At 47.2% G+C, this 23,606-nt stretch overlaps 2 protein-coding genes and 1 pseudogene across 4 annotated transcripts in view; 2 read left to right on the top strand and 1 right to left on the bottom strand.

Moving 5' to 3' along the window:
• Positions 1-6,058, bottom strand: part of LOC482938 (zinc finger protein 705A) — a 28,727-nt gene extending 22,669 nt beyond the window's left edge. For 2 of the 3 annotated variants that reach the window (XM_038560520.1, XM_038560519.1), the window contains exon 1: positions 5,869-6,057. The gene's annotated coding sequence lies outside the window, so the exon portion shown is untranslated. Of the gene's footprint in view, positions 1-5,868 lie in introns of all 3 variants that reach the window. The other variant, XM_038560521.1, reaches the window with a different exon arrangement.
• Positions 6,059-6,153: 95 nt separating this feature from the next.
• LOC119877108 lies at positions 6,154-15,924 on the top strand (annotated as a pseudogene).
• An 801-nt stretch (positions 15,925-16,725) lies between these two features.
• CBD108 (beta-defensin 108B) lies at positions 16,726-22,708 on the top strand. The gene is made up of 2 exons (XM_038560518.1): positions 16,726-17,056; positions 22,407-22,708. Exons 1-2 carry the CDS (start codon positions 16,999-17,001, stop codon positions 22,565-22,567), a joined length of 219 nt encoding a protein of 72 aa, XP_038416446.1. The 5' UTR covers positions 16,726-16,998; the 3' UTR covers positions 22,568-22,708.
• Positions 22,709-23,606: the final 898 nt, after the last annotated feature.

Genomic DNA, 23,606 nt, shown 5'->3' with positions numbered 1-23,606 from the left:
ACAGGCCAATATGACTGATGAAGATACAAAAATTCTCACTAAAATACTAACACTGAATTCAACAGTACATTAAAAGAATTATTTACCATGATCAAGTGGGATTTATTCCTGGACTGCAGGCGGTGTTCAATATTTGCAAATCAATGTGATACCCTTGATACCCTATATTAATAAAGGAAAGGATAAAAACCATATGATCCTGTCAATAGATGCAGAAAAAGCACTTGACAAAATCAAGCACTTGACAATTTCTGTTAAAATCCCTCAACAAAGGAGCAGCTGAGACATACCTCAACATCATAAAGGCCATATACGAAAGACCCACAGCATCATTCTCAATGGGGAAAAACTGGGGGTGTTTCCCAGGAAAAGGACAAGGATGTCCAGTTTCACCATTACTATTTAACAAAGTATTGGAAATCGTAGCCTCAGCAATCAGACAGCAACAACAACAAAAAATAAAAGGTATTCAAACTGGCAAGAAAGTAATAGCCTCAGCAATCAGAAAATAAAAAGAAATAAAAGGTATCCAAATTGGCAAGGAAGAAATCAAACTTTCACTATTTGCAGAGGACGTGATACTCTATGTAGAAAATCTGAAAGACTCCACCACACACACACACACACACACACACACAATGTTACAACTCATACATGAATTCAGCAAAGTCACAGATTATAAAATAATGTGCAGAAATCTGTTGCCTTTCTATACACCAGTAACAAAACAGCAGGAAAAGGTATCAGGGAATCTATCGCATTTACAATTGCACCAAAAACAGAATACCTAAGAATAAATCTAAATAAAGAAGTAAAAGATCTGTACCCTAAAAACTACAAAACATTTATGAAAGAAATTGAGGGAGACACAAAAAAATTTAAAAACATTCCATGCTCATGGATTGGAAGAGCACATGCTCATAGACTGGAAGAGCAAACATTGTTAAAATGTCTATACTACCCAAAGCAACCTACACATTTAATGTAATCCCTATCAAAATACCACAAACATTTTTTACAGAGTTAGAACAAACCTAAAATTTGTATGGAACCACAAAAGACCTTGAATAGCCAATGCAATTGTGAAAAAGAGAAACAAAGCTGGAGGCATTAGAATTGTGGCTTTCAGGCTATATAACAAAGCCGTAATCATCAACACAGTAATGGCCGTGGCACAAAAACAGACACACAGATCAATGGAACAGAAGAGAGAACCCAGAAGTCGACCCACAACTGTATGGTCACCTCGTCTTCTACAAAGCAGAAAGAATACCCAATGTAAAAAAGACAGTCTCTTCAATAAATGGTATTGGGGAAAGTAGCAACATACAGAAGAATGAAACTGCTGGGCCACTTTTTACACTGTACACAAAAATAAATTCAAAGTGGATGAAAGACCTTGATATGAGACAGGAAACCATCAAATTCTTCATGGATGAAAGACCTTGATGTGAGACAGGAAACCATCAAATTCTTCGAGAAGATCACAGGCAGAAACCTCTGACCTCAGCCACAGCAACTTCTTACTTAGACACGTCATTACAGACAAGGGAAAGAAAAGCAAAAATGAACTATTGGGACTTCATCAAGATAAAAAGCTTCTGCAGAGTGAAGATAACAATCAACAAAACTTAAAAAAAGCATATAGAATGGAAGAAAATTATTTGCAAACAACCTATTGGATAAAGGGTTAGTATCCAAAATCTACAAAAACCGTATCAAACTTAACACCCAAAAAACAACTGAGTTTAGAAATGGGCAGAAGACATGAATAGACACTTTTCCAAAGAAGACATCCAGATGGCTAACAGACATATGAAAAGATGCTCAACATCACTCACCATCAGGGAAATACAAATCAAAACCACCATGAAATACCACCTCACATCTGTCAGAGTGGCTAAAATTAACAACACAAGAAACAGGTATTGGTGAGAATGTGGAGAAAGAGGAACCTGCTTGCACGTTGATGGGAATGCCAACTGGTACAGCCACTCTAGAGAACAATATGGAGGCAGTTCCTCATAAAGTTAAAAATGGAACTACCTCATGATCCAGCAATTGCACTACTAGGTATTTACCCAAAGGATACAAAACTACAGATCTGAAGGGGGACATGCACACCAATGTTTACAGCAGCATTATCAACAATAGCCAAACTGGAGAGAGCACAAATGTCCATCAACTGATGAGTGGATAAAGATGTGTAATATATATATATATATACACACACACACACACACACAATATATATATATTACACACACACACACAATGGAATACTTCTCAGCTATCAAAAAAGAAAGAAAAAAAAAACAAGGAATCTTGCCACTTGCAACAAGGTGGATGGAACTAGAATGTATTATGCTAAATGAAATCAGAGAAAAATAAATGCCATATAATCTCACTCATATGTGGAATTTAAGAAAGAGATGAACATATGGGAAGGAAAAAAAGGAGAGGGAAACAAGCCATAAGAGGCTCAACAATAGAGAAGAAAGGGTTGATGGAGGGAAGTGGGTGAGGGATGGATTAGATGGGTGATGAGTATTAAGGAGGTTACTTGTTATGATGAGCACTGGGTGTTATATGTTAGTAAAGAAGCACTGAATTCTACTTGAGAAACCAATATTGCACAGTATGTTAACTAAAAGTGTAAATTTAAAAATAATTTATTAAAATAGAAAGTCAACCTTATACTTTATTTTTTTGGCTAATGGGTAATAAATAAAATGTTAACACAACACAGTGTAGTAAATAGCTTCATCAGCATCTCATTCACAACTGAATTAGACATTTCTGAGGCTGCAGAAATAAAATCTTCTGGCTTAAAAAAAAAAATTCTAGGTCTTGAAATAATTCCAATAAGGAACACAGTATCTCAAGTCATTCTGGTCATTTCTCAAAAATACCTGGCAATTCTATTAGGTTTTGTATGTCGATTCTAACTTCCATGTAAAATAAATGCTATTTCAAACCTTTGCTATGACAGATGAATTTCCATAGACTTGTCTTTCCTCTAAATTCATCAGATGGTTGGTAACTTATTTCACAAATGAGGTAGGTAATTTTGGAGGTAGATGCTTTTAACCATGAAAGTATTCCTGGACTCACATCCCATGTTTATGCCATCTTTCCCATAACAGGTGAGGAATTATTGTTAATCTCAGCTAGGTTTTTTTTTTTTTTTTTTAATCTCTAACGTTATGTTTGGGTCCTGTCATTTCCTGCCATATCATGAATTTTGTTATTACTTATAAACTAACAACTTTATCCTCCATTTGATCCATTCTCTTAGCACTTAAATGTTATGCTGTTATTTTCCAATATGAAATTTGAATTAAAAAAAAAGGAAAGAAAGCGTTACTGGGCTACTTTTATGTCTAGCTGCTGCCTTCTTGTCTCCTTTAATCCAGGGGGAAGGTGGGGTCCTTTCAGCATTTCTCCGCATCTCACTCTAGCTCATCCCACTCTAGTCTTTTTTTGGGAGCGGGGTCGCCATTAGTTCATGGGCATCATTCTTGCTGACATAAATTGAAGGACAAGTCTCCTGAACGTTCTATGTCCTGTTCTGACAGGTCTGTGCTGAGAGGGCAGACTCAGGAAGGATGTCCTATGACTGTCCGACCCTCTAGAAAAAACAGCTGTCAAAATCATGGGATAAGGCCACGCCTATTACCTCGAAAAAATGTACAAACTTGAGTAACACCTGCTTGGGTGGCTCAGTCAATTAAACATCCGAGTCTTGATTTAGGCTTAGGTCATGATCTCCAGGTTGTGAGACTGAGCTCCAAGTCAGGCTCTGCATTCCGCAGAGTCTGCTTTAGATTCTCTCCTCTCCCTCTGCCCCTCCCCTCTCCCCTCACAAGTGCATGCATGTTCCCTCAAATAAATAGATCTTTAAAAACATGTATAAACTTTAAGTATACTTATCAGAGAGGGCTTGGAAATGAAGGAACCAACTGTTGAACTTTATAAACTTTATAAACTGTTGAACTTCCTTGAGTAAAAGGAAGCAAGAGGAAACTGACAATTCAAATTTTACAGATCAAGAAGATAATTAGTAAAAGTTAAAAGAAGATTAGAAGATTAAGTAATGAAACAACAAAACATTGACAGAAATTGAGAGAAATCATTGACAGAAATCAAAACATTGACAGAAATCAATGAAGTCTCGAAAGAAGAATCAAGAAATTAAAAAGGACACACAAAAAGCTGCTTTCTCAGGCAAGCTCAGTCTTGACAAGTCACTCCTGAGTGTGGAGATGACTTTAGGGGCTCGGAATCAACCTAACACTTTCCTGTACTGCAGCCACACACACAGGGAGGAATTTGCCACGTGGGGAGGGCAGTCCTCTGCTGTTCACCGACAGTGCGGACTCGGACATCCAACACCTACGTGAAAATCAACAGGTGGGTTTTTCTGCCTGTTGTTTCAGAACGCTCTCCTATTGTAGGCGAGCCCACGCATCTGGGGGTGCAGTGAGTGTATGAAGTGGACTGACCTCTGGAAGGGACCCCACGGTCTCTGCTGGGACCTGCTGAGCACAGAGTCGGAACAGACACTTCACTCCTCCTGCCCCCGAGCTGCTCAGACTGCCTTCCATTCGGGGAGCCCTAAGCGCAGACAGCACTCTGACTCCCCCTCCAGGCTCCCTTCCCAGAGTCACAGCACCTCCTGCCTCCTCCTCTTACTGGGGGATGCTTTTGTTCCATGCTTGCTTTAAAACATCTGGATCCTTTCCAGATGTCAAGCTGCCTTGTGGCTCCCTGCGTGTGTCGAGGTGGGCAGGTGAAGCCAGTAGAGGGAACAGCACCATCTTCGCAGAGATGGCTGGGCCTACAGGGGATCCCGTGGCAGGGTTTGCCCTCCACACCCCTACCCCACAAACGACAGAGCGTGTGTCTCATACTCCTGAGCAAGAGCGCTTCTCATTCATGCTTTTTTTTTTTTTAATCACAATCTCAAATATTTTATTCTTCTTTTCCAGAACATCCTATTAAACTATCAAAAACAAAAACAAAACATGAGATTAAGAAGACCTAATTAGTAGGACTGGAGAACATGAAAGAAGGTCAGCAGTGGAACCACCTGAGTAACTTCCTCAGTGATGAACGGATGGGCTCGCTCTCCAGAGTCCCCCCGGGCACTCGAGCTCCCCCTCGGTCACTCGGGGGCGGGGAGGGGAGGGCAAAGGGAACGGAAACACACTGCACTGTCCGCTTAGGGCAGGACGTCAGCAGGGGAGGAAGATGATGATGTGGACTAGCTGCTTACACTAAATTCCCGCTGTTGATTTAAAGAGGAGTGAGTAGCAGCATCTTCACCGAGGCCGCACGGACGAGAGTGGCCCGCTGCTGCTGACAGGAGCACCGAAGGGGGTGTCCAGGACAACAGGCTGCAAAACCCCGGGGACCTCATCGTCGGGATCGGACACAGAGCGTTTTAAAAAAGGGAGTGGGGAGTTGGAAATCAAAAACAAAACTCCAAAAATAAAATAAAATAAATGAATTTGGGGTCCCCCCCCACCCCGGCCCTGCGCATCCCTTTAGTCACTTTTCTTACAGGGCTTCCAGCCCGGGTCACACACACCGTCTTGCTCGGTCCAGGCCCATCCGACCCGCTTCCCTAAACGGATCTCCCCCCGCCCCCCCGCCCAGTGTCCCGGGGTCTCCCTGGTCTCCCCCTGCCCCCCCGAAGATGCCCCTGCCCAGGAAGTGCACACTTTTCGGGGGCTCGTCAGGAACGCGAGCGCAGGCGGGCAGGCACAGCCGGCGGGGCGGGGGGCGGGGGTGTCACCGGGGCTCCCCGAGGAGGGGCGCGGAGGGAGGGGTCCCGGGGCGCGGCCGGCCTGGGAACCAGCTTACCGGAAGCAGACGCGGACCCAGGGCTGGGCGGGGCTCCCCGCGGGCGGGGCGGGCGGAGCTGGGGGGGCTGGAAGGCTCGCGAGGCCCCGCGCTCCGGGCGTGGAGGACGCAACGCTGGGGGCATCCACGTGCGAGCTGCAGCCACAAGCGCTGAGCCTCCAGCGAGGACGCCCTTCCGTCCGGGAAATCTGCTTCCGGGTCGGCCGGAAACGGCGAGCTCGGGTGGGGCGGGGCCTGGGCGGAGAGGGGTGTGCTGCGCGTGCGCGTGCCTTCGCCACGCCCCCCCGGGGCGCTTCCGGTCTGCGCCTACCTACTTCCGCACGCAGAGCCCGGCGCGGCGCTTTAGCGTCCAGGTGGGTGTGCGGGGTGACCTGCGGGTGCGGGGGGCGCGGGGACCTCGGTGCGGAGATGGGGGCGTCGGGATGCCTGCATCCCCCACGTGAAATGCTGGTGCCCTTTTCTGTGGGGCGAGTGTGGACTCCGAACTGGCCTGGGCGGCCCCGGCTGGGGCGGTGAGGACGGACCGCCGAGGCACAACATCTGCGGAAGATGGAGACGTTCACGTGCCTTTGAGAAGGACGTGCCTGACATCGCCAGGTGCCCGAGTTACTAAATTTCACGTTTTTCGCTATCTTTATTCGGGAGCCACCTGAACGAGCGTTTTTAGTTTTGAAAAAAGTCAGATTTTTTTGAATATTTTATTTATTCATTCATGACAGGCACAGACAGAGAGAGAGAGAGAGGCAGGCTCCATGCAAGGAGCCCGACTTGGGACTCGATCCCGGGTCCCCAGGATCACGCCCCCTGGGCCCAAGGTGGTGCTAAACCGCTGAGCCACCCGGGCTGCCCGAAAAAGTCAGATTTTTATTTAATCTTCTGTTTTTGTTTTCTGTTTCCGAATGTTTTGTGTCAAGTGTGGGAGAAGTCTTGGGTTTTCATTCCTTCCGTGTGTGTTCTCTGACAAGAACACTAAAAAGCACTGGATTTTCAAATTTCAGTCGCATCTCGTATACCCTTAATAAATATTAACGGGGAATGTGTGAGTGGAAAAAAAAAATCTCCTTTTCTCTCTCCTTTGTAGATTCTCAAGTTCCTGCTGGAGGAGACTCGGCAAGACTAAATCACAACTATTCATGCAGCAGAATTTTCTCAAAGATGAATCCAAAAGAAGTCGTCTTCTGGTTTTCCAATAACCTAACACAGATTTCTCCGACTTTCACATTTGCTTGTAAATATTGAATGTCGGGACCCATGGAGGTAAATTCTGGAAAGGGAATGTTCTCGTAGGCAGAGAGCACTAAACGCTGTGCGGTTCTTGTGGAGGGAGTGGGGGGGGAGCCTTTCCCACAGGGCCTCTGGGTCTCTCAGCGCAGAGATCACTTAACCTGGGTGATCTCACCTCGCTTGTCTCCGATCTGTGGGGAGCTGGACACACATTAAGGAGGGCTGTATATGATTTGGGGTCAAGGAATCCAGGTACCTGAACCTCTCGCCTCTCTCTTTAGGTAGAAGTCAAGTGATACAGTCCTGCCAGTGTAAACCATCCAGCCTCCAACCCACCTTCTCCATCAAATCTTAAGCGTTTGCACATAGCATGCTTAGGGGGCTGAAAGTCGACTGATGTGATAATGGAGTGCATGGAGGATGTGTATTGTTTGGAAGTTCTCTACGAAAAAACGAGCTCGTAAGATAAGATGGCGTCTTAGTAGACTAAGGTCTGCCCACATCTCTAAACCATGTTTGCCTGGCTGAGAATTAGGTCCAATGAAAGCTGAAGAGTGAAAAGAAAGTGTGTATTGGAGTATAATTTTTTTTAATATTTATTTATTCATGGAAGACAGAGAGAGAGAGGCAGACACAGGTAGAGGGAGATGCAGGCTCCATGCAGGGAGCTGGATGTGGGACTCGATCCTGGGTCTCCAGGATCACGCCCTGGGCCGAAGGCAGGAACTAAACTGCTGAGCCACCCAGGGATCCCTAATTATTTCTATCTATGTTTTTGTTATTATTACAATGAAAAGGTATTTTCCAGTCATTCCATAGGAAAATGCCTTAACTGAAGAACGAGTTGCTTTTTCAGGAACTGATGCAGCCAAAAATAATCATTGACTATAGGATGGCATTTGGAATAGGGTCACTCTGATGGCCTGATGGGTAGACGGCCCCTCTAGAGTGGAATGCATGTGTGTAAGAGAACCTGTGTCTCCATCATCCCTGGGATGATGCCCTCCCACCTTGGGGGGCGGGGGGGTCTCTGGTTCCTGTACATGTGACTATTGAGGGCCCTGAATATCCTGACATCTGAAGGAGCCTCCAGTTGAGAGCAGATTTGTGCTGTGAGCCAAACCTGGGAGCTATTGGGGAATGAAGCAGTTTCTCTCTTGGGTTTAGGAGGGTGGAATGAAGGAGCTTGAGCTTGGAGATTCTGATTCCCCTTCCTGGGGAGTTGACCACACGAGGGGGTAGAAAGTGTGAAGTTTGTAATTATGGTGTCCCCTGGTGTTGAGACTTTTTCTTAGCCTTTTGTCCTGAAATTCTGCTGAGATCTTTGGAATGCTCAAACATCATTTATCTCATTTTTTTCATGGTAAAAATAAGTTCCTGTGTGGATATATATATTAATACTCTAAACATGCATGTTGAAAGTGAAGAAAGCACAACCCAGAGGCACACAGACCATGTGTTTGTGATGAAAATGCACTCTCCAGCCATGTTCCAGGCCAGTCCTTCCAAATGGTCTTCCTGAGATCTGACAATGAATGGTGGAGCTCCGGGTTCATGACAGCTCCCTCATTCCAGCCTCCTAGGAGCCAGCCCCTCATCCTCATAGACTCTGAAGTCCTTATGTCTTAAAGCTTTCTGAGGAGCGCTGGGCTCTAAGCTGATGTAGATAATTGTGAGGAAGCTTCTGACTGCATGTTCACCCTCTCCAGCCTTTTCAGGAGGACAAGAGCAGTTCCTACATCCATGAATATATTTGGAAAAGTGTAGTGATTCTGGAGGGCCAAGGATGCCCTCTCTGGGCCATCCTGGCCAGCACAATGTGTTCCTGGTCCCTTGGGATGCCCCTGACAGCACGTGTACCAGCAGGGACAGTAAGTGTATATGTCAGAGGGGAGCCCTCAGTAATCATCTTTGCTATTCATTTAATGAAAGGTAGCAGATAATTTTTTTGTTAGTGGCATTTGAGGCAATTTTATAAGATATTAATATTGTGTAGCCTAGAACACAGGAAAAAATTCCTGATGCATTGATATCTCCATAAAAACCTCCATTATTAAGGCAGAGGATCTATTGACCTGTAATAATTTTCTAAAGCACAATTTATCTACGTTCTTTCTAACCACGGAAGTCTATGAATTCAATACCATCTGCATGTAGAACACAAACACTCTTATTTCTGGATGCAAATAAACAGACTCGTCTCCAAACAGACTCGTCTCCAAATACAAAATCCCAAATCTAACCAAGGCCAGGCAAAATATACATATGCCTGCAGTCCCGGATGCACATACTTATCCCATATACCCTCCATCCAAACCACAGGTGTGTAATAAACATGCTAAAAGCTATGTAGCTGGCCCAGCCCATTGCTCCTTAAAAACAGGCTGCTGAACTTACTTTGACAACCTGCCAAAAATTTAACTTAAATTAACTCAATACCAGTAGAAAACATGAAAACAAAACCCCTACCTGTCATATCATGGGAATATATTCCACACTGAAGTCTTCAAAGTCGCTGAACATGGGTCTCCTATTGCAAAAACAAACATCCCATGCCCATCATCACCTAACTTTCCAGACACCACAACTGGCAAGTCCTCAGACCCAGCAATAGGCTCAGTCCTCTCCAGAAATCTTGCAATAGAGGCCTACAACCCAAAGCCCAGTGTACACTAATGCACACTGAGTACAATGTCCCATGAACACACGCAGAAAGACAGTTCCCCCTCCCCCACATGCCTAGCCTACTCCAGACCATGTCACAAAATATTTCCTGTATATGGGTTCACCCTGGAATGTTGTCTCGACTACCTACTGGCATGAGTGTATGCAAAAATAAATCTGTCTTCATCATCCATGAATGATATGTGTGTGCATGTTCATGTATAAACACTTGTACAGAGATTACTGGGATACATCCAGAGACCTCTTAACCCTTCTTATTATTCCTCTTGTTAACCCCTGGCACTCTCCCAGACATGGGACTTTGCCAATGTGCATTTCCACCTGAGCAGGGATATCCCTGGTTGAATGGCTGAGCAGGTGGTTTTCCTGTTCAGGATTTCCTATTCTGTATTTTGACTAGCAAATCATGACAGCATTGAAAAGCAGAGGGGATTCTAGTCTCCTGAGGATGGATTCAGGCTTTGGCCAGTACTTTTCTGGAGGAATTTCCCTTGGTCTAAGGCCTATTCGTTTGGTGTGTCTTTTTTCCACATGTTCCTCCGACTCAAGAACTTTGATGTAGGAATCTCTTTCAGGCAATGAAACCATTCCTTTCTCTCTGAATGGGCAGCAGTGTTCTTTACCTTCTTCCAGAAACTGCAGATTTTTCTAAGTTCATTTTTGAGCTCTCAGGGCCACCACTGTATGCATTTGTGTCCTAGGACTGCATGAACCTCTGGAAATTTTCTAAGTACCTTAGGCATGCAGGCCTGGAGCTCAACTGCAAGTCCCAGAGAGGGCTCTCTGCCAGTCTGAGCAAACTCAGAATTTTCTATGTCCTGTATGGTAGTCCTAGAACCGCAGGTGCTGGCCTGTTTGGCCCCCTGCTAGTGAGGTAGTACCAAGGATCATGCCTTCCAACAGGCTTTGGTGAACGCATGGTATGATGATACTGTTAACATAATGGGTTTCAGGGAAACTAAATGGCAGAAGGCTAGCCAGGAGGTGAGATCTGACGTAGAGCTGGGGGCTCCATGCCCTGTGTAGGCGGGGCTTCTGAGGCTGGAGGGGACAGCAGGGGTCTGGTCACTAATTCCTGGTTGGGAGCCCTACCCAGCCATCCATGTGACAGAACTACTGAAAGCTTCTGAGTGCCTGTGGTAGGCAGGACCTGGACCAGTGTCTCTTACCAATGCTTGGTAGCCGTGTGTTCCAGAGCTGGCACACAGGGCCCTACTTTCACTGGTAGCCTCATGTGGCTTCTTTTCTTTTCCCCGCTACTGCCTTCCCTTGCCATCACAGACCACATTTCATGGTGCAGTCCTAGGACTCTGTCTCCAAACTATACCGTGAACCTCTATGTCGGTACATTGTTGTATACTCCGAGAAATCCATTCTCAATCTCCATCGCTTTACTTTAATATTATCTTCATGAAAGTGATTAATATTTGTGTCGTTAAGATCATCATTGTGACTGTTACTGTTGTCATTCACTATTATTATGGTTCCTATCACGGATCTTTTGTGTGATTGTTGATATATGATGTTGTATAAAGTTTCTCAGTTTGTGAAGTCTATCCAGTCTACTGAAGACTATCCAAAGGGAACCCGAAGACATGCACACACCCAGGACCTCCGGGCTCCCTGTGTACCGCCTGATGCTAATTCAAAGGATGGGTCTCCTGAACTATTCCAAGCTTCCTCTGGATGCAGGGACCTACTCATACCAGCAGGGGAGACTTGGAAAGGACACCCTGGTCTTATCTTAGGCTCTGGAAAGTATTAGACACCTCCCCCAAATGCCAGAAACTCTATATGCACACCTGCAGCCCCCAGAGAAGACTTCCTTGCACCAACTGGCCACCTAAAGATTTTCTAAGTAAACTCAGGATTACAAACCCCTCCCACTGGCAGCAATGGCTCTTGAATGGCTTTTGTTACCAACTGAGATTTACGGTTTCTTTAAAAATCAGCTCAGCAACCAGGAGCCCCTGCTTTGTCACTGGCATGGCAGGAAAGGGCCTCCCTACTCACCAGAGCCTCTGCAGAATTTTCAAAATCTGTTCAAGAACCCATGGCAAAAGATGCACACAGCCTCCCAGAATTCCTGAGCTTCTAGAAATTTCCTAAGTCTTCTCCAATGTCCAGGGATAGCTGGAGTAACACGAAAAGGCACTGAAAGGGTGACTGGCCTGTTGGAGCAAACACAGAATCTTCTAGGAAGCCTGGGAACCACTGGTTTCAGCCATTTCCACTCTCACAGGTAGGAGAGAATGAAGGGTGACCCCCTCCAGCAGCTCTTGGAGGAGATACAAGTACCCAGATACATCAGTCCTGAAGGTCCTGGAAGTGCAGACAGTAGAAGAGCAGCCAGATGGTTTGGGATGACACAATACTGGCGGCTGCTTCTTTGTCATAATCTGTGCTTCTGGGTGCCAGGTGCTGAGTCTGGAGACCTCCCTTGTTGGGAGGAACCCTGCCACAACAGCCAGCTGTCTCCTCTCCTGAAAGCTACCAGGTATTGGCTGGCATGGAGACCCAGGACTAGGGGTACCTTAAAGGTTCCCCGTAAGCCTTGTAATGCGAGGCTCACTCAGGAGTCCTTGTGTTTACACATGCCCACCTCCAAGCGGATTTTCTTATCATTCTGGCTCTTCATCTTTGCCTTCTGGGACTCTAAACTACCCCATGAGGCCCAATACTTGTACCTGTTATTCACTAAGGGGAATCTGTTCTCTGTCCCAAGTCCATAGGTTTAGTATCATTGCCAATAGCGTCAATAGACAATGATCATCATTCTTGTTGATATTCACCAGTTTTTATTGTGACCACTGTCATTACCATTATGATGGAGGTTCTCTTTTACAGCAACGAATATATTTTCTGTATCATGAAGGGTGTCTGGTTGCCAGAGATGACTGTGAGTGTCACCAACAGACGCAGGTGCACAGCTGCTGTGAGGATCCTGTTGTACCAGCGATTGTCCTTTCACAGGAGGAGCTCCTGAATGATTCCACGGCCTTGACCTGAGGTAATGAAGTCACACCTAGAAAGGCACCCTATGCCCTCTTGATGAGACTTTGGAAAAATTTACATGTCCCTTTAGGGGCCTAGCGATGGCTTTTGGCAGCCTGCAAGTCCTAACAAGGACACCTTTGGCCAGTCAGATCCACTTAAAAATATTCTGAGGCACCGTAGGGGTCTGGTAACCCCTCTTGCTGTCTGCCAGTGAAGGACAGGGGTAAAACCAAAGTGTTTCAGTGATGCTGTGAGGACACAGAAACCTGTGATGACTGCCCGCGGAAGGTGCCACAGCAGCCTGTCTCACTAGTTTCGGTCATTTTGGAGGCCAGGGATTGCCACTGCCCAAACTGGAGGCATAGGGGCAACTGGACCTTATAGAAATGTTCTAAGTTACAGCGTCCCGGCAGCCTTAGTATCTTCCACTTCCCTCAGCTCAGAGCCAGGGAGACAGCACTGACAAAAACCCAGGCGTAATGAGGACGTCTTAAGATCACCAGAGCTGCTGGAAACATCCCCAGTGCCTTCAGTGGCCCAGAAATCCTGTTACCATGCTGGAAGGCACAGAAATGTCCATCTGCCCACCTGAGCCACCGCAGGGCTTTCTAAGTCCTGCGGGAAGCCCACAGTGATGTATAAGTCAACAGCAGAAGAATAATCCATAATAAGAAAAAGGGATGAGGGAACCTGGGTGGTTCAGTCAGTTGAGTGTCTGCCTTCAGCTCAGGTCATGATTTCAGGGTCCTGGGATCGAGCCCCATGGTGGGCTCCCTGCTCAGTGGGGACCTGCTTCTCCCTCTGCCTCCATCCTGTTAGTACTCTTTCTCTCACACTGTGTCTCTCTCAAATAAGTAAATAAGTAAATAAATAAATAAATGAATGAATAAATAAAATCTTTAAAAAGAAAGATGAATATTATTACTAAGAAAATATTTGTAATAATGACTAACAAATGATAACATAATGTTTATAGTAATAAAGTTAGCTAATGGGGAATCCCCTGTACTCATGAAACACATGATTGGCAAGGGACCAATTCTTGCCTAATGGGATATTTTGATGCCAGGGTCCAAGGTCTGCATAAAGAAAAAAACAATTAAGGCTGAAAGTAGCAGCAGAGGAGAATAGAGACCAGAGGAGGAGGAGGACAAAGGTGAATGTGAGAACGCTTGCACAAACTCCAGGTGGATGTTGTAAAGGAGATGGAGGGACTTTAGTCCTGAGTCTGCCCATCATTCCACACCCACCGGATTTCAGAAGTTTCACCCCCTGGGTGGTGTGGCTGGGCTCCACACAGGGAAGGCAGGACTCCAGATCCAGATCGACACCCCCTTTGTAGAAGCCTCAGCTGTACCTGCTTTCAGCCCCAGCATCGCCTCAGCCATCGCTGCCTGGATGCCCTTCTGCCAGCTTTCCCCCCACAGAACCCTGGGGGTCTCGTTTGGGGGTCGGCAGGGGCAACTCAGCCTAGGGGGCTATAGGAAGGTGTCCACAGCGGTGGTTCCTGGTCCAGCAGGGGGCGACAGGCCACCACGAGTGGTTCAAGGACTCCCTGCCCCACTCAACACTGCCCTTGCTCATGCTGAATGGTCAGGAGCTGCATGCCTTCCTGTGCAGGACCAGCATTTCCAGAACACCTGAAGGTACTTAGAATGTTTCCAGAGGCTCAGGCAGGCCGAGGACACACTGAGTGCCTCGGGTGTTGGCAATGGCAGCTTCTGGGCTCTGAGCCGATACCAAATTCTAAGGAGGCACATGCTTGTCTAGCCTTGCCAGGACAGTAGGGCCGCACCCAGGACCTTGAGGAGACTTAGAATTTTGTGATGGGTCTTCACCGCCAGAACAAGAGGTTGCTGGCACCCTGAGGGGCACTTGTACATTTTCAGGAGCTCAGCAGCTCCAGAGTCGTCCTGCCAGATACCCTCTGTGCCTGCAGAAGAGTCTCAGGAATGCCATGGTTGTCACCCCGTGACTCGCTATTGCTTGCAGTCACGGATCCTGTGCCCCTGAGGGGATTTAGAGAATTTTGTGGTGACTTTGAGGTGCCAAGGAGACCCTCATTGGGGCTTACAGGCTCGCAAATCTGGTTACTGGGTCCTCGAGGGTTTTTCTGCATTCTTCAGAGGCTCAGCTGGGACAAGGACACCCTGGCAGTAGAATGAGAACAGGGGAGCAGCTTGTAGATGTGTGTCTGTAATCCCCTTCAGTAAATCTTGCAGCCTTTATAAATAGGGAACCTCTGCTCAGTGTTGCATGACCGCCCCAGAAATGATCCAAGGTTAGAAAGGTGATCATAAAGGTTAATGATGAATGGCAATCAAAACTACCATGCTAATGAACAGAATAACAGAAATATTGGCGATTTTAATAAGGATAAGTAATATTAAGCTAAGGAAATGGAGCTTATATACATAAGATGTACATGTGGCCGGATGGTGATTGATGAGCTGTTGGGAGACGGACACAGCTATAGCCCTAGAGGGCCATGGACAGCCGTTGCTCCAAGATGAAGCCCCCGTGGAACACCAGGGTCCCTGGGGGCTACGCTGACAGAGAGAGCCTCCTCGGTTATGTGGACAGGCTTGGCTGTAGCTTCTGAGGCCCCTTCGCTGGCCACGGGTTATGGTACATACTTGGCTCAGCCTCTGCTGCGAGAAGTTCTGGAGAAGCAGCCAGTCCTGAGCCAGACTGAGGCCCGAGGGCTAGGGGACCGCCGCTTGCGAGTGCTGTATTATCGAGGTGCCCGCCCCATAACCGGTTTCAAATTGCCACAGTCACCGGAAAAGGTGTTGAAATTGAGGGACCACCCTCCGCAGAGACCAGCTGGGAGGTTGCTCACATGGTCAGTGGTTCTGAATGAAATCCAGGTGCATTATCCAGAACTGAAGTTGTCCCTTCTTCTAACTTTGAACTTGGCTGGTTCAAAGGTCTACTTTTCTATTGTAAAATAAATTCTTTGAAATGCAAAAAAAAAAAAAAAAAAACATCATTTTCAGCTTTGCCTCCATGGCTTTCATCTTTGCGGTGACACTTGGGTTAGACACTTCCCTCTGAGTGAAGGAAAAGCACCGAGCAGCTGGGGGTGGGCTGGGGTCGGAGTCGCAGGACGCACCATGCGGTGTGTCCCATGGTTGCAAACGTGAGCCACAGGAGGGTGACCCTTGGGGTTGGGGGGGGTGCTGGCAAACAGAGTCCGGCGCAGGGACCCCTTAAGGAGAAGAGCATCGAGCGGAGGCTGCAGCCCGGCCTGCCCGCCGCAGCACACGCAGCAGCCTCAGTGGGGCGGGGGACGGCGGGCGGGGCTCGGGCCCAGGGGTCCCCAAAGCGGTCCTCTTGCTCCCCGGCCGGCCGCGCGGGGCCTCCGGGCCTTGGGGCTCCGAAACCCTGCGTGGCTCTGGCGGCCCCTCGCCCTCCCGGTGCCCTTCAGGCAGCGGCCGCCCTGGTTGCGCGCTGGCAGGGCCGTGGCCGTCTCCGGGACCCCTGCGCCCCGGGCGCCCCGCCGTGCGCCTCCTTTGGCAGCAGCGGCAGCTGCCGCAGTGCGAGGGTGACTTGGAAGGTTTCGCGGAAGCTCCGGAGGGCCTGGGACCACTCCCCCCCGCCCCCGGCAAGGAGGCATCGGCGGGTCCGGCCTCCCCGGGCCCCGAGGTGATGCAGAGGAGCGCCCCAAGTCTCAGGGGGGCGCCCGAGGCCGCGTAGCGCCGTCCGCGCGGGCAGGAGCCAGTGGGTGCTGCACCCCCCGGGGGACTCCCGAACGTTCGCAGAGGCGGAGGCCGCACAGGGATGCTCTCCCCTCCCCCCGCCCACGGAAGCTGCTCCTTGGCTCCAGAGGGCGCCGGGGGCGGGGGGGGGGGGGGACGTGGTGCCCAGTGACCCGTAAAGCCTGGGAGGGCGCCCCTACAGGTGTGGCCACTAACCGGACGGGCTGCTTTCCCGTGCCCGATCCAGGTAGCGCGGGCCGTGCGCTCTGATGCGCGGCCGGAGGGGCCGCAGCTCTCGTTCCCATTTGGCTCGCTCTCCTGGCCCGAACTGGCGCCCACAGAGCAGGGGCCTCGGTTTCCTCCTGGAGGCCACGGTGTGTGCGTAGGACACACGCTGTTCCCGAACATCCCTAATGAGGGACAAAGGGCACCTGGCACCCAGACGAGCCCGGCGACAGCCCCCAGAGCGGCCGGGAAGCCGTGTCTGCCTCTGCAGAGCAGCCGAGCTCCTCCTCCTGCAGCCATGAGGCCGGCGGGCCTGCTCCTCGCCCTGCTCTTCTTTCTGAGCCGAGTCCTTGCAGGTAACCGGAGCAGCTCTGCCCAAGCCCTGGTAGAGTGCGGGCCCGAGACCTTCCGGGCCACCCGGAGGAGCCGGCCCCAGCAGGAGGCCCTAGGAAGTCGGAGGCCTGGGGCCCAGCCCTGCGGATGCCTGGCTCATCAGTGAGCAGCTCCCGCGGGGCTCTCGGCGGGGGGTGAAGTGAGGTCACAGGTGTTTGCTCCCTCACCCAAGATGGATTTAGGCAAGCGGACCTGCAGTGTCCAGATCTAGATAACCAAAAGCAAATGGGGCATTTTTCTAGTAAATCTTGGTTTCCAACATCCTCCACTTATTGTAGAAAAAGTTAGTCTTCAAGGTACTGGCATAAGAGCCATGCCAGAGCTGGAGGGTCCCCAGCAGAGGGACTGGCAAGGGGACCTCCTTGTAAGGCTTACTCCAGTCTACAACATGCCCAATCCTTTGCTCCTTTGGACCGTTGGTCTCCTGCGCTGGACTCTGCCCTTCAAGGCTCCATCGCAGCCCCTGGCTTTTCTTCATTCTTTGCAACATTTTAGTCTTCTACAGTAGAACTTAAACACAGACGTCAGAAATGACCCGGTAGCAGAGTGTGTCCTCCTGCGGTCAGCATGCAGACAGGGGTCAAACAGGTGTAGTAGGGTGACCTGCACAGATGTGCAATGGGTGGGGCCCTCCTCACTTTCACCCAGGGGAGTAACAAGACACCCAGAATGGGTCATTACATTTGCAGAACTTGGGACATGTGGGGCAAGGAGGAAGAAGCATCTTCTTGCTCTACATCATGTAGAATGTCTTCTTCTCTGTTCTTGAGAATTCAGGGCCTCAGGGATGAGGAAGGGATTATTAAAAAGCAGGCATAGATGTATGGAAGTGGACCGTCCTCGTATAGGTGAAGGAACTGTGGTTGCTATGCTTTATGGTGTTTGCAAAAGGATGCTTCCCAAAATTTCCACCAGAAAATATAGTGGGGGGCCTGCCTGTTCTTGGTGAATCCCAACTGTCTAGCTAACTCTGGATCTTAAAGGATTGCTTGCTGCTCATGGGTAGGGCATACTTCAGATTTGTGGGGAGGGTGCAACTGGGGAGTTGCTTACAATTTGACTTCTGGAGACCTAATCTGGTGGAAGCAGGGGGGGAAGAGTTTCCGGTGTGGAGAGTCTAGGCGTGGGAAACGAGTGCAGTTAGACACCCACAGTCAGGGACGCCCTTACCAGGAAGCAGGCATACAAAGAAAGCTGTGATGGCCCTTGACTCCCAAGCTTGGTTACTGTACTGCTCAGGGGAGAGTCGCCACGTCCCCAAAAGAGAGCCCTGGCACCGATGAAGGAGAGATTTCCTAAGTGAGATTTAGGAGAGGAATAAGACATGACCAAAAAGAAAGACAAAAGCCCAAAGCAATGCAATGTTTGAATGCTTCAGGCCCTAAGCTGTGGAGGCATAGGGGGTCTGGAGGAAAATCATGGGGCAGCTCAATACTGAGAGTGTTTGAAGCTGTCTATCAAGGCTTTCATCCACATCTTTCCTTTAGTAATATTCTGTATACCCACTAACCCACACTCACAAGAGTTTTAGGGTGAACAACAGTCTGGGACTGTACTTCAGGGCTGAGGTTAAGCGACCCCATGCCGCTGGGAAGAGCTAATATGTAGGAGCCTCACTGAGCCCCTTATGAATGAACTTCAAAATGCTTTCTCTTATTTAAAGAGAAGAATAAGTATTTTTTAAACAAATGCAAGAGTATTTTTTAACAAAACAAAAAGAACATTTATCTTTGTTTCAATGAGCACAGAAGCTATGAGAGGTCAGATACCATAAAATCATTCACTGTTGTTGATAAGATTCAAAAAGGTCTTGATGATCTAGTCTATTTTTCATATTCTACAGAGGAAAAATCAAAGCCCTGAAAAGTGAGTGCCTCCCCCAAGCTGACAGAATGAGCTACCTGTCACTCAGGGCATGGTCTTCACCTCCACCCTAAGGCTCCATTGTGCTGCTTCCTTTTTTCTGACTCTAGAGAGCGGTGAAAGGTGATGCCATATCCAATGATATTAAAAGGAGCACGTAAGCTGGTGACTTCATTTTTTTTTTAAAGGTTATATTCATTTATTTGACAGAGACAGCGCATGAGCACAAGCTGGGGAGCAACAGAAGGATGGGAGAAGCAGGCTTCCCACTGAGCAGGGAGCCCAACTCAGGGCTCGATCCTAGGACCCTGAGATCATGAAGTGAGCCAAAGGCAGATACTTAGCCAACTGAGCCATCCAGGAGCCCCTGGTGACTTCAACTTAAAAGATAAGTGTCTACATGGCTTTGCTAAAGACCCTTCTGATAAGTACCTACTAAGTGGTATCCTCACTAACCATATGGGTTGGACGGAGGAAAGTCCTTCTCGTCAGGAAATGAATGCTTTTAACCAAGTCTTCCAAACTTTGAAAATGGATTCATTTTTGTTGTTGTTGTTATTGTTTTCACTGTCACTGAACCAAAGTAAGGGAAAGTAATGTGATGGTTAGAAAAGCAAGAGGCAAAAAACATTTCCAGTAATCCACTGTACTGGAATACGGGACTATAGGACACGTCTATGTGGTGGGGCAAGGGGGTGTGGTGGCTTTTCCTGCTGCCCTTAGGTGTCATTTGCAGTGGGACTAAAGCTTTTCTTTTGGAAGCCAGGGTAACAGAGGGGGATACAGAGTGGGAACAAGAGGGGGGGGATTCAATGGAACTGAGGCCACAGACGTCTCCCATTCCCCTCCATCACAAAAGCATTAGGTGAGCTTGGATAAGTTGCTCCCTTTCCCCTTGCCTCATTTCCTCATCTGTAGGATAATTCATGAGATCGGATCATCTCTTATGTTCATTGTAACTCCAGCTTATGTTTTGGAAGCAAAGAGCTAGATACGACATTGCGCAATATAAACGATTCACTAGCAAAGAACTAATAAAAATGAAAAGTAAGAAAAATGCCCTGAATAGGACTTGGATTCTTACACCCGAGTGATGGTGTGTCATCCTTTACAAAGCTCCTTTGTGATGTAAAAATTTAATGCTCAGTAGTCGACTGCAGCAAAATTGCACACCTAATGCCAAGACATGTGCACTGACAGTAACAGCCAATTCCCATACAAACATGTTACAGGATGAGCAGGAGCCGTGTCTTCATGATTTTCCACTCACTGACTGAATGCCCATTATGTACCAAGGCTTCAGTCAGGTTCTGGTATGTACAGGGAAGAATAAGCTGTGATTCTTGTGCCCAGAGAACTCATCATTAAAAAGTGAGGTCAAACAGGAAACCACACCATCAGAGAATGGAAGAAGTCCAAGAATGATGGGGTGTTCAACAGTGATTTATCACATAAGACAACTCATGTCACTGGTTCATCCTCTATAATATACTCCTTTCCTATGATCCTAGTGCCAATGGGCCAGTTTTAGCCACAGTAATGGGGCCTGTGTATATAGTAGTTGAGTTAATTTATAGATAAAATGGAGAGATGTACAGTCTAGGGATTGAAAAACTTAGATTGCAGCTCCTTTCTGCATAGTGCTCAACACTTAGGATGATCATTGACTTGAAACAGAAACACCTGGGGGCGCTCAGTCAGTTTAGCCTCTGACTCTTGGCTCAGGTCAGGATCTCAGAGTCATGAGATCAAGCCCTGAGTTGGGCTCTGGGCTCAGCAGGGAGTCTGCTAGATATTCTCTCCCTCTACCCCTGCAACTCCCCTCACTCATGCTCTCTTTGTCTCTCACAATAAATAAATAAATAAATAATTAAATAAATAAATAAATAAATAAATAAATAAATAAATAAGCAAACAAACAAACAAACAAATAAATCCTTAAAGAAAACCCAAGGGAAAAAAAAGGTACCCTTAAAATTATTTCCCAGTTCACATTTTGGGTAAAAATCTGATGTAGATCCTCACATCTATTAAACAATGGCCTTGTGAATCTTGAAAAGTTGAATTCAACTGAATGCATTTGAATTTCAGTTCAATCCATTCAATAGGCATTTACTGAATTTATATAATGCCCTCTACTGATCTGAAGGTCTTCAAGAACTGGCCTTTATGGGACAACTGGGTGACGCTGTCAGCTAAGCATCTGCCTTTGGCTCAGGTCATGATCTCAGGGTCCTGGAATGAAGCCCTGCATTCCGGCTCCCTGCTCCATGGGGAGCCTGCTTCTCCTTCTCCCTCTGCCCCTCCCCCTGCTTGTGTTCTCTCACTCTCTCTTTGTCAAATAGCTAAATAAAATCTTTAAAAAAAGAATTGGCCTTTGTGTTTCCCAATACAAACACCTAGAAGTGCTGGTTGTGGGTACTTCTCTTAATGTCAGCCAAGAGCTTAAGAAGTTGTCATGGAAAAGGTCCACTTTATTACATATGAAGACGACTTGAAAGTGTGCCCCCCTTTTGAAACTGAGCACCCCATCGTATGTAGCTCACCCCACAACAGTAAGCAGTAAAACACAAATCAAATATTATTCGACGTTTTTAACAGCTATATTTGTTTAGCCCTTACGAAGAACCACTTTTGAGAGCAGGCTTGCAACCTGAAAGGCCAGTTCAGACGGGCAAGGGGTGAGTGAAGTATCTGACGTGACTGGGACACTTTCTTCATATTTTATATGTGGGAGTGTTGTCTGCCTCCAGGAAGATAACCTCACTAACAATTTCCCTGAAGCATCTTCGCTTTTTAGATCTCTATTTTCTTCCACTTTTCAAAGGTATACACAGAAAGATTTCTCTAAAAAGTTTCTTCTGCTTTAGGAAAATTAGCAGCACAAGACTGAAACTGAAGAAAACCTATCTCTGCCATCAGTGATAGGAGATGAGGAGGAAAGACTGGCATCAGCACAGTCCCCAGAGACCTGAAGGAGGCAGGTCATCCCGGTGGAGGCTTTCTTACCCAGATGCCCCAGATAGTGCCTGATTTTCAAGAATGCCCCAAATCCGGGGATCCCCGGGTGGCTCAGCAGTTTGGCACCTACCTTTGGCCCAGGGCACGATCCTGGGGTCCCGGGATTGAGTCCCGTGTCGGGTTCCCGGCATGGAGCCTGCTTCTCCCACTCTGCCTGTGTCTCTCTCTCTCTCTACATATATATATGATATATATATATCATATATATATCATATATATATCATGAATAAATAAATCTTTTTTAAAAAAAAGAATGCCCCAAATCCAAATTTGGAGTGAAGGCATATTTTTTTAAGTGTTGGTTTAAGGAATTAAATAACAACAACAATGACAAAATCTGCCCAAGATTGTTTCCAGACACTCCTCCTACCCAGTAATTCAATAAAAATTTACGGAGACATAGTTACAATAACCCTCTTTTCCGTGTAGCCAGGGGCAGATTCAAGGAGATCTGTGCGCATCCAAATGGCTCTTGCCAGGAGTTTTGCCTGGAAACGGAAATCCAAGCCGGGAGGTGTTTAAATGGCCACGCATGCTGCCGGCCCATGGTGTTCGAGTCCATCATCGAGCCTACTACACCCAAGGAATGATCAACTCTTTTTGAAGCTTTGTGTTTCTTTAGATGTTTTATTCTCTATTCTGTGTGCTCTCTCTCCGTCTCTTTTTCTGTCTTCTCAAAGGGATTCCTATTGAGACCTGAATAAATAATAAAGCAAAACTAGCAAACACAAGACCTATTTTAAAAAGTCATTTTCACTCCATTACTGTTTGGTTCCCATCTTTCTACTGGGTCTGGACAAGCTCCCCCAGCCACTTCATCTGAGGACACTAATGGCCTTCCAACGGGAAAATGCACTACCTCATTCCTTGCAGCCTTGTGGGGTCTCCCTCCCTGACAAAGGGGCGATGTCCAGGAACTCACACAATTGGATTTCCCCACACCAGTCAGACTCTACCAGAAATCTGAATTTGTAGACAGAGCAACACCCACCCAGATACCAAATAGTCTCTTCTACATCCTTTCTGAAGGTAGCACTCTGGCCCATCCTTGTATTCCTGGCTGAGATCTATGGAATTTCTCAAGTTACCACCTTTCACTGGGCATGGTCTTTTGGCTTTTCCTTACATCCTGTAAAGCACTGCATGGCTTCCAATGCCTGCTGTAACAAATCACCACAGATTTTGTGACTTAAAGCAAGACAGTTCATTATTTGAATAGTTCTGTAGGTTAGAATTTAACCAAAGATCCAATGACATGGATCTCAATGGGTTAAGATCAAGATATCAGCAGGACTTAATTCCTTTCTGGAAGCTCTATGGTTCCCTTCCTCCATGGTTGGGACAGCAATGGGAACTATCACAGGCAATCATGCTTCACCCATTTAACAGGCTTGCATCCTTCTCACATCCTCACATTCAAAACTTACATTCTGCCTCTCTCTTCCATTTTTTTAGGAGCCTTGTCATTACATTGGGCCCACCTGGGTAATCCAAGATATTATCCCTATTTTACGATCAGCTGATTAGCATCCTCAATTCCACCTTCCACCTCAAACTACTTTGCCATAGGAGGTGACATTATTCACAGGTTCCAGGGACGGATGGCTGAAGAAAATGTGATATAAGTGT

This window comes from Canis lupus, chromosome 16 (assembly GCF_011100685.1).
Source record: "Canis lupus familiaris isolate Mischka breed German Shepherd chromosome 16, alternate assembly UU_Cfam_GSD_1.0, whole genome shotgun sequence".
NCBI classification, from domain to species: domain Eukaryota; kingdom Metazoa; phylum Chordata; class Mammalia; order Carnivora; family Canidae; genus Canis; species Canis lupus.
Note: the sequence above shows the minus strand (reverse complement) of the source record. Positions and strands in the feature narration are given on the sequence as shown.

What these genes read in the sequence shown, in the direction of transcription:
- CBD108 (XM_038560518.1), top strand. Translation starts at nt 16,999, where the DNA reads ATGAGGCCGGCGGGCCTGCTCCTCGCCCTGCTCTTCTTTCTGAGCCGA. An exon ending in TCTGAGCCGAGTCCTTGCAG is followed by an intron (nt 17,057 to 22,406) that starts GTAACCGGAGCA and finishes TTTTCCGTGTAG; the next exon opens with CCAGGGGCAGATTCAAGGAG.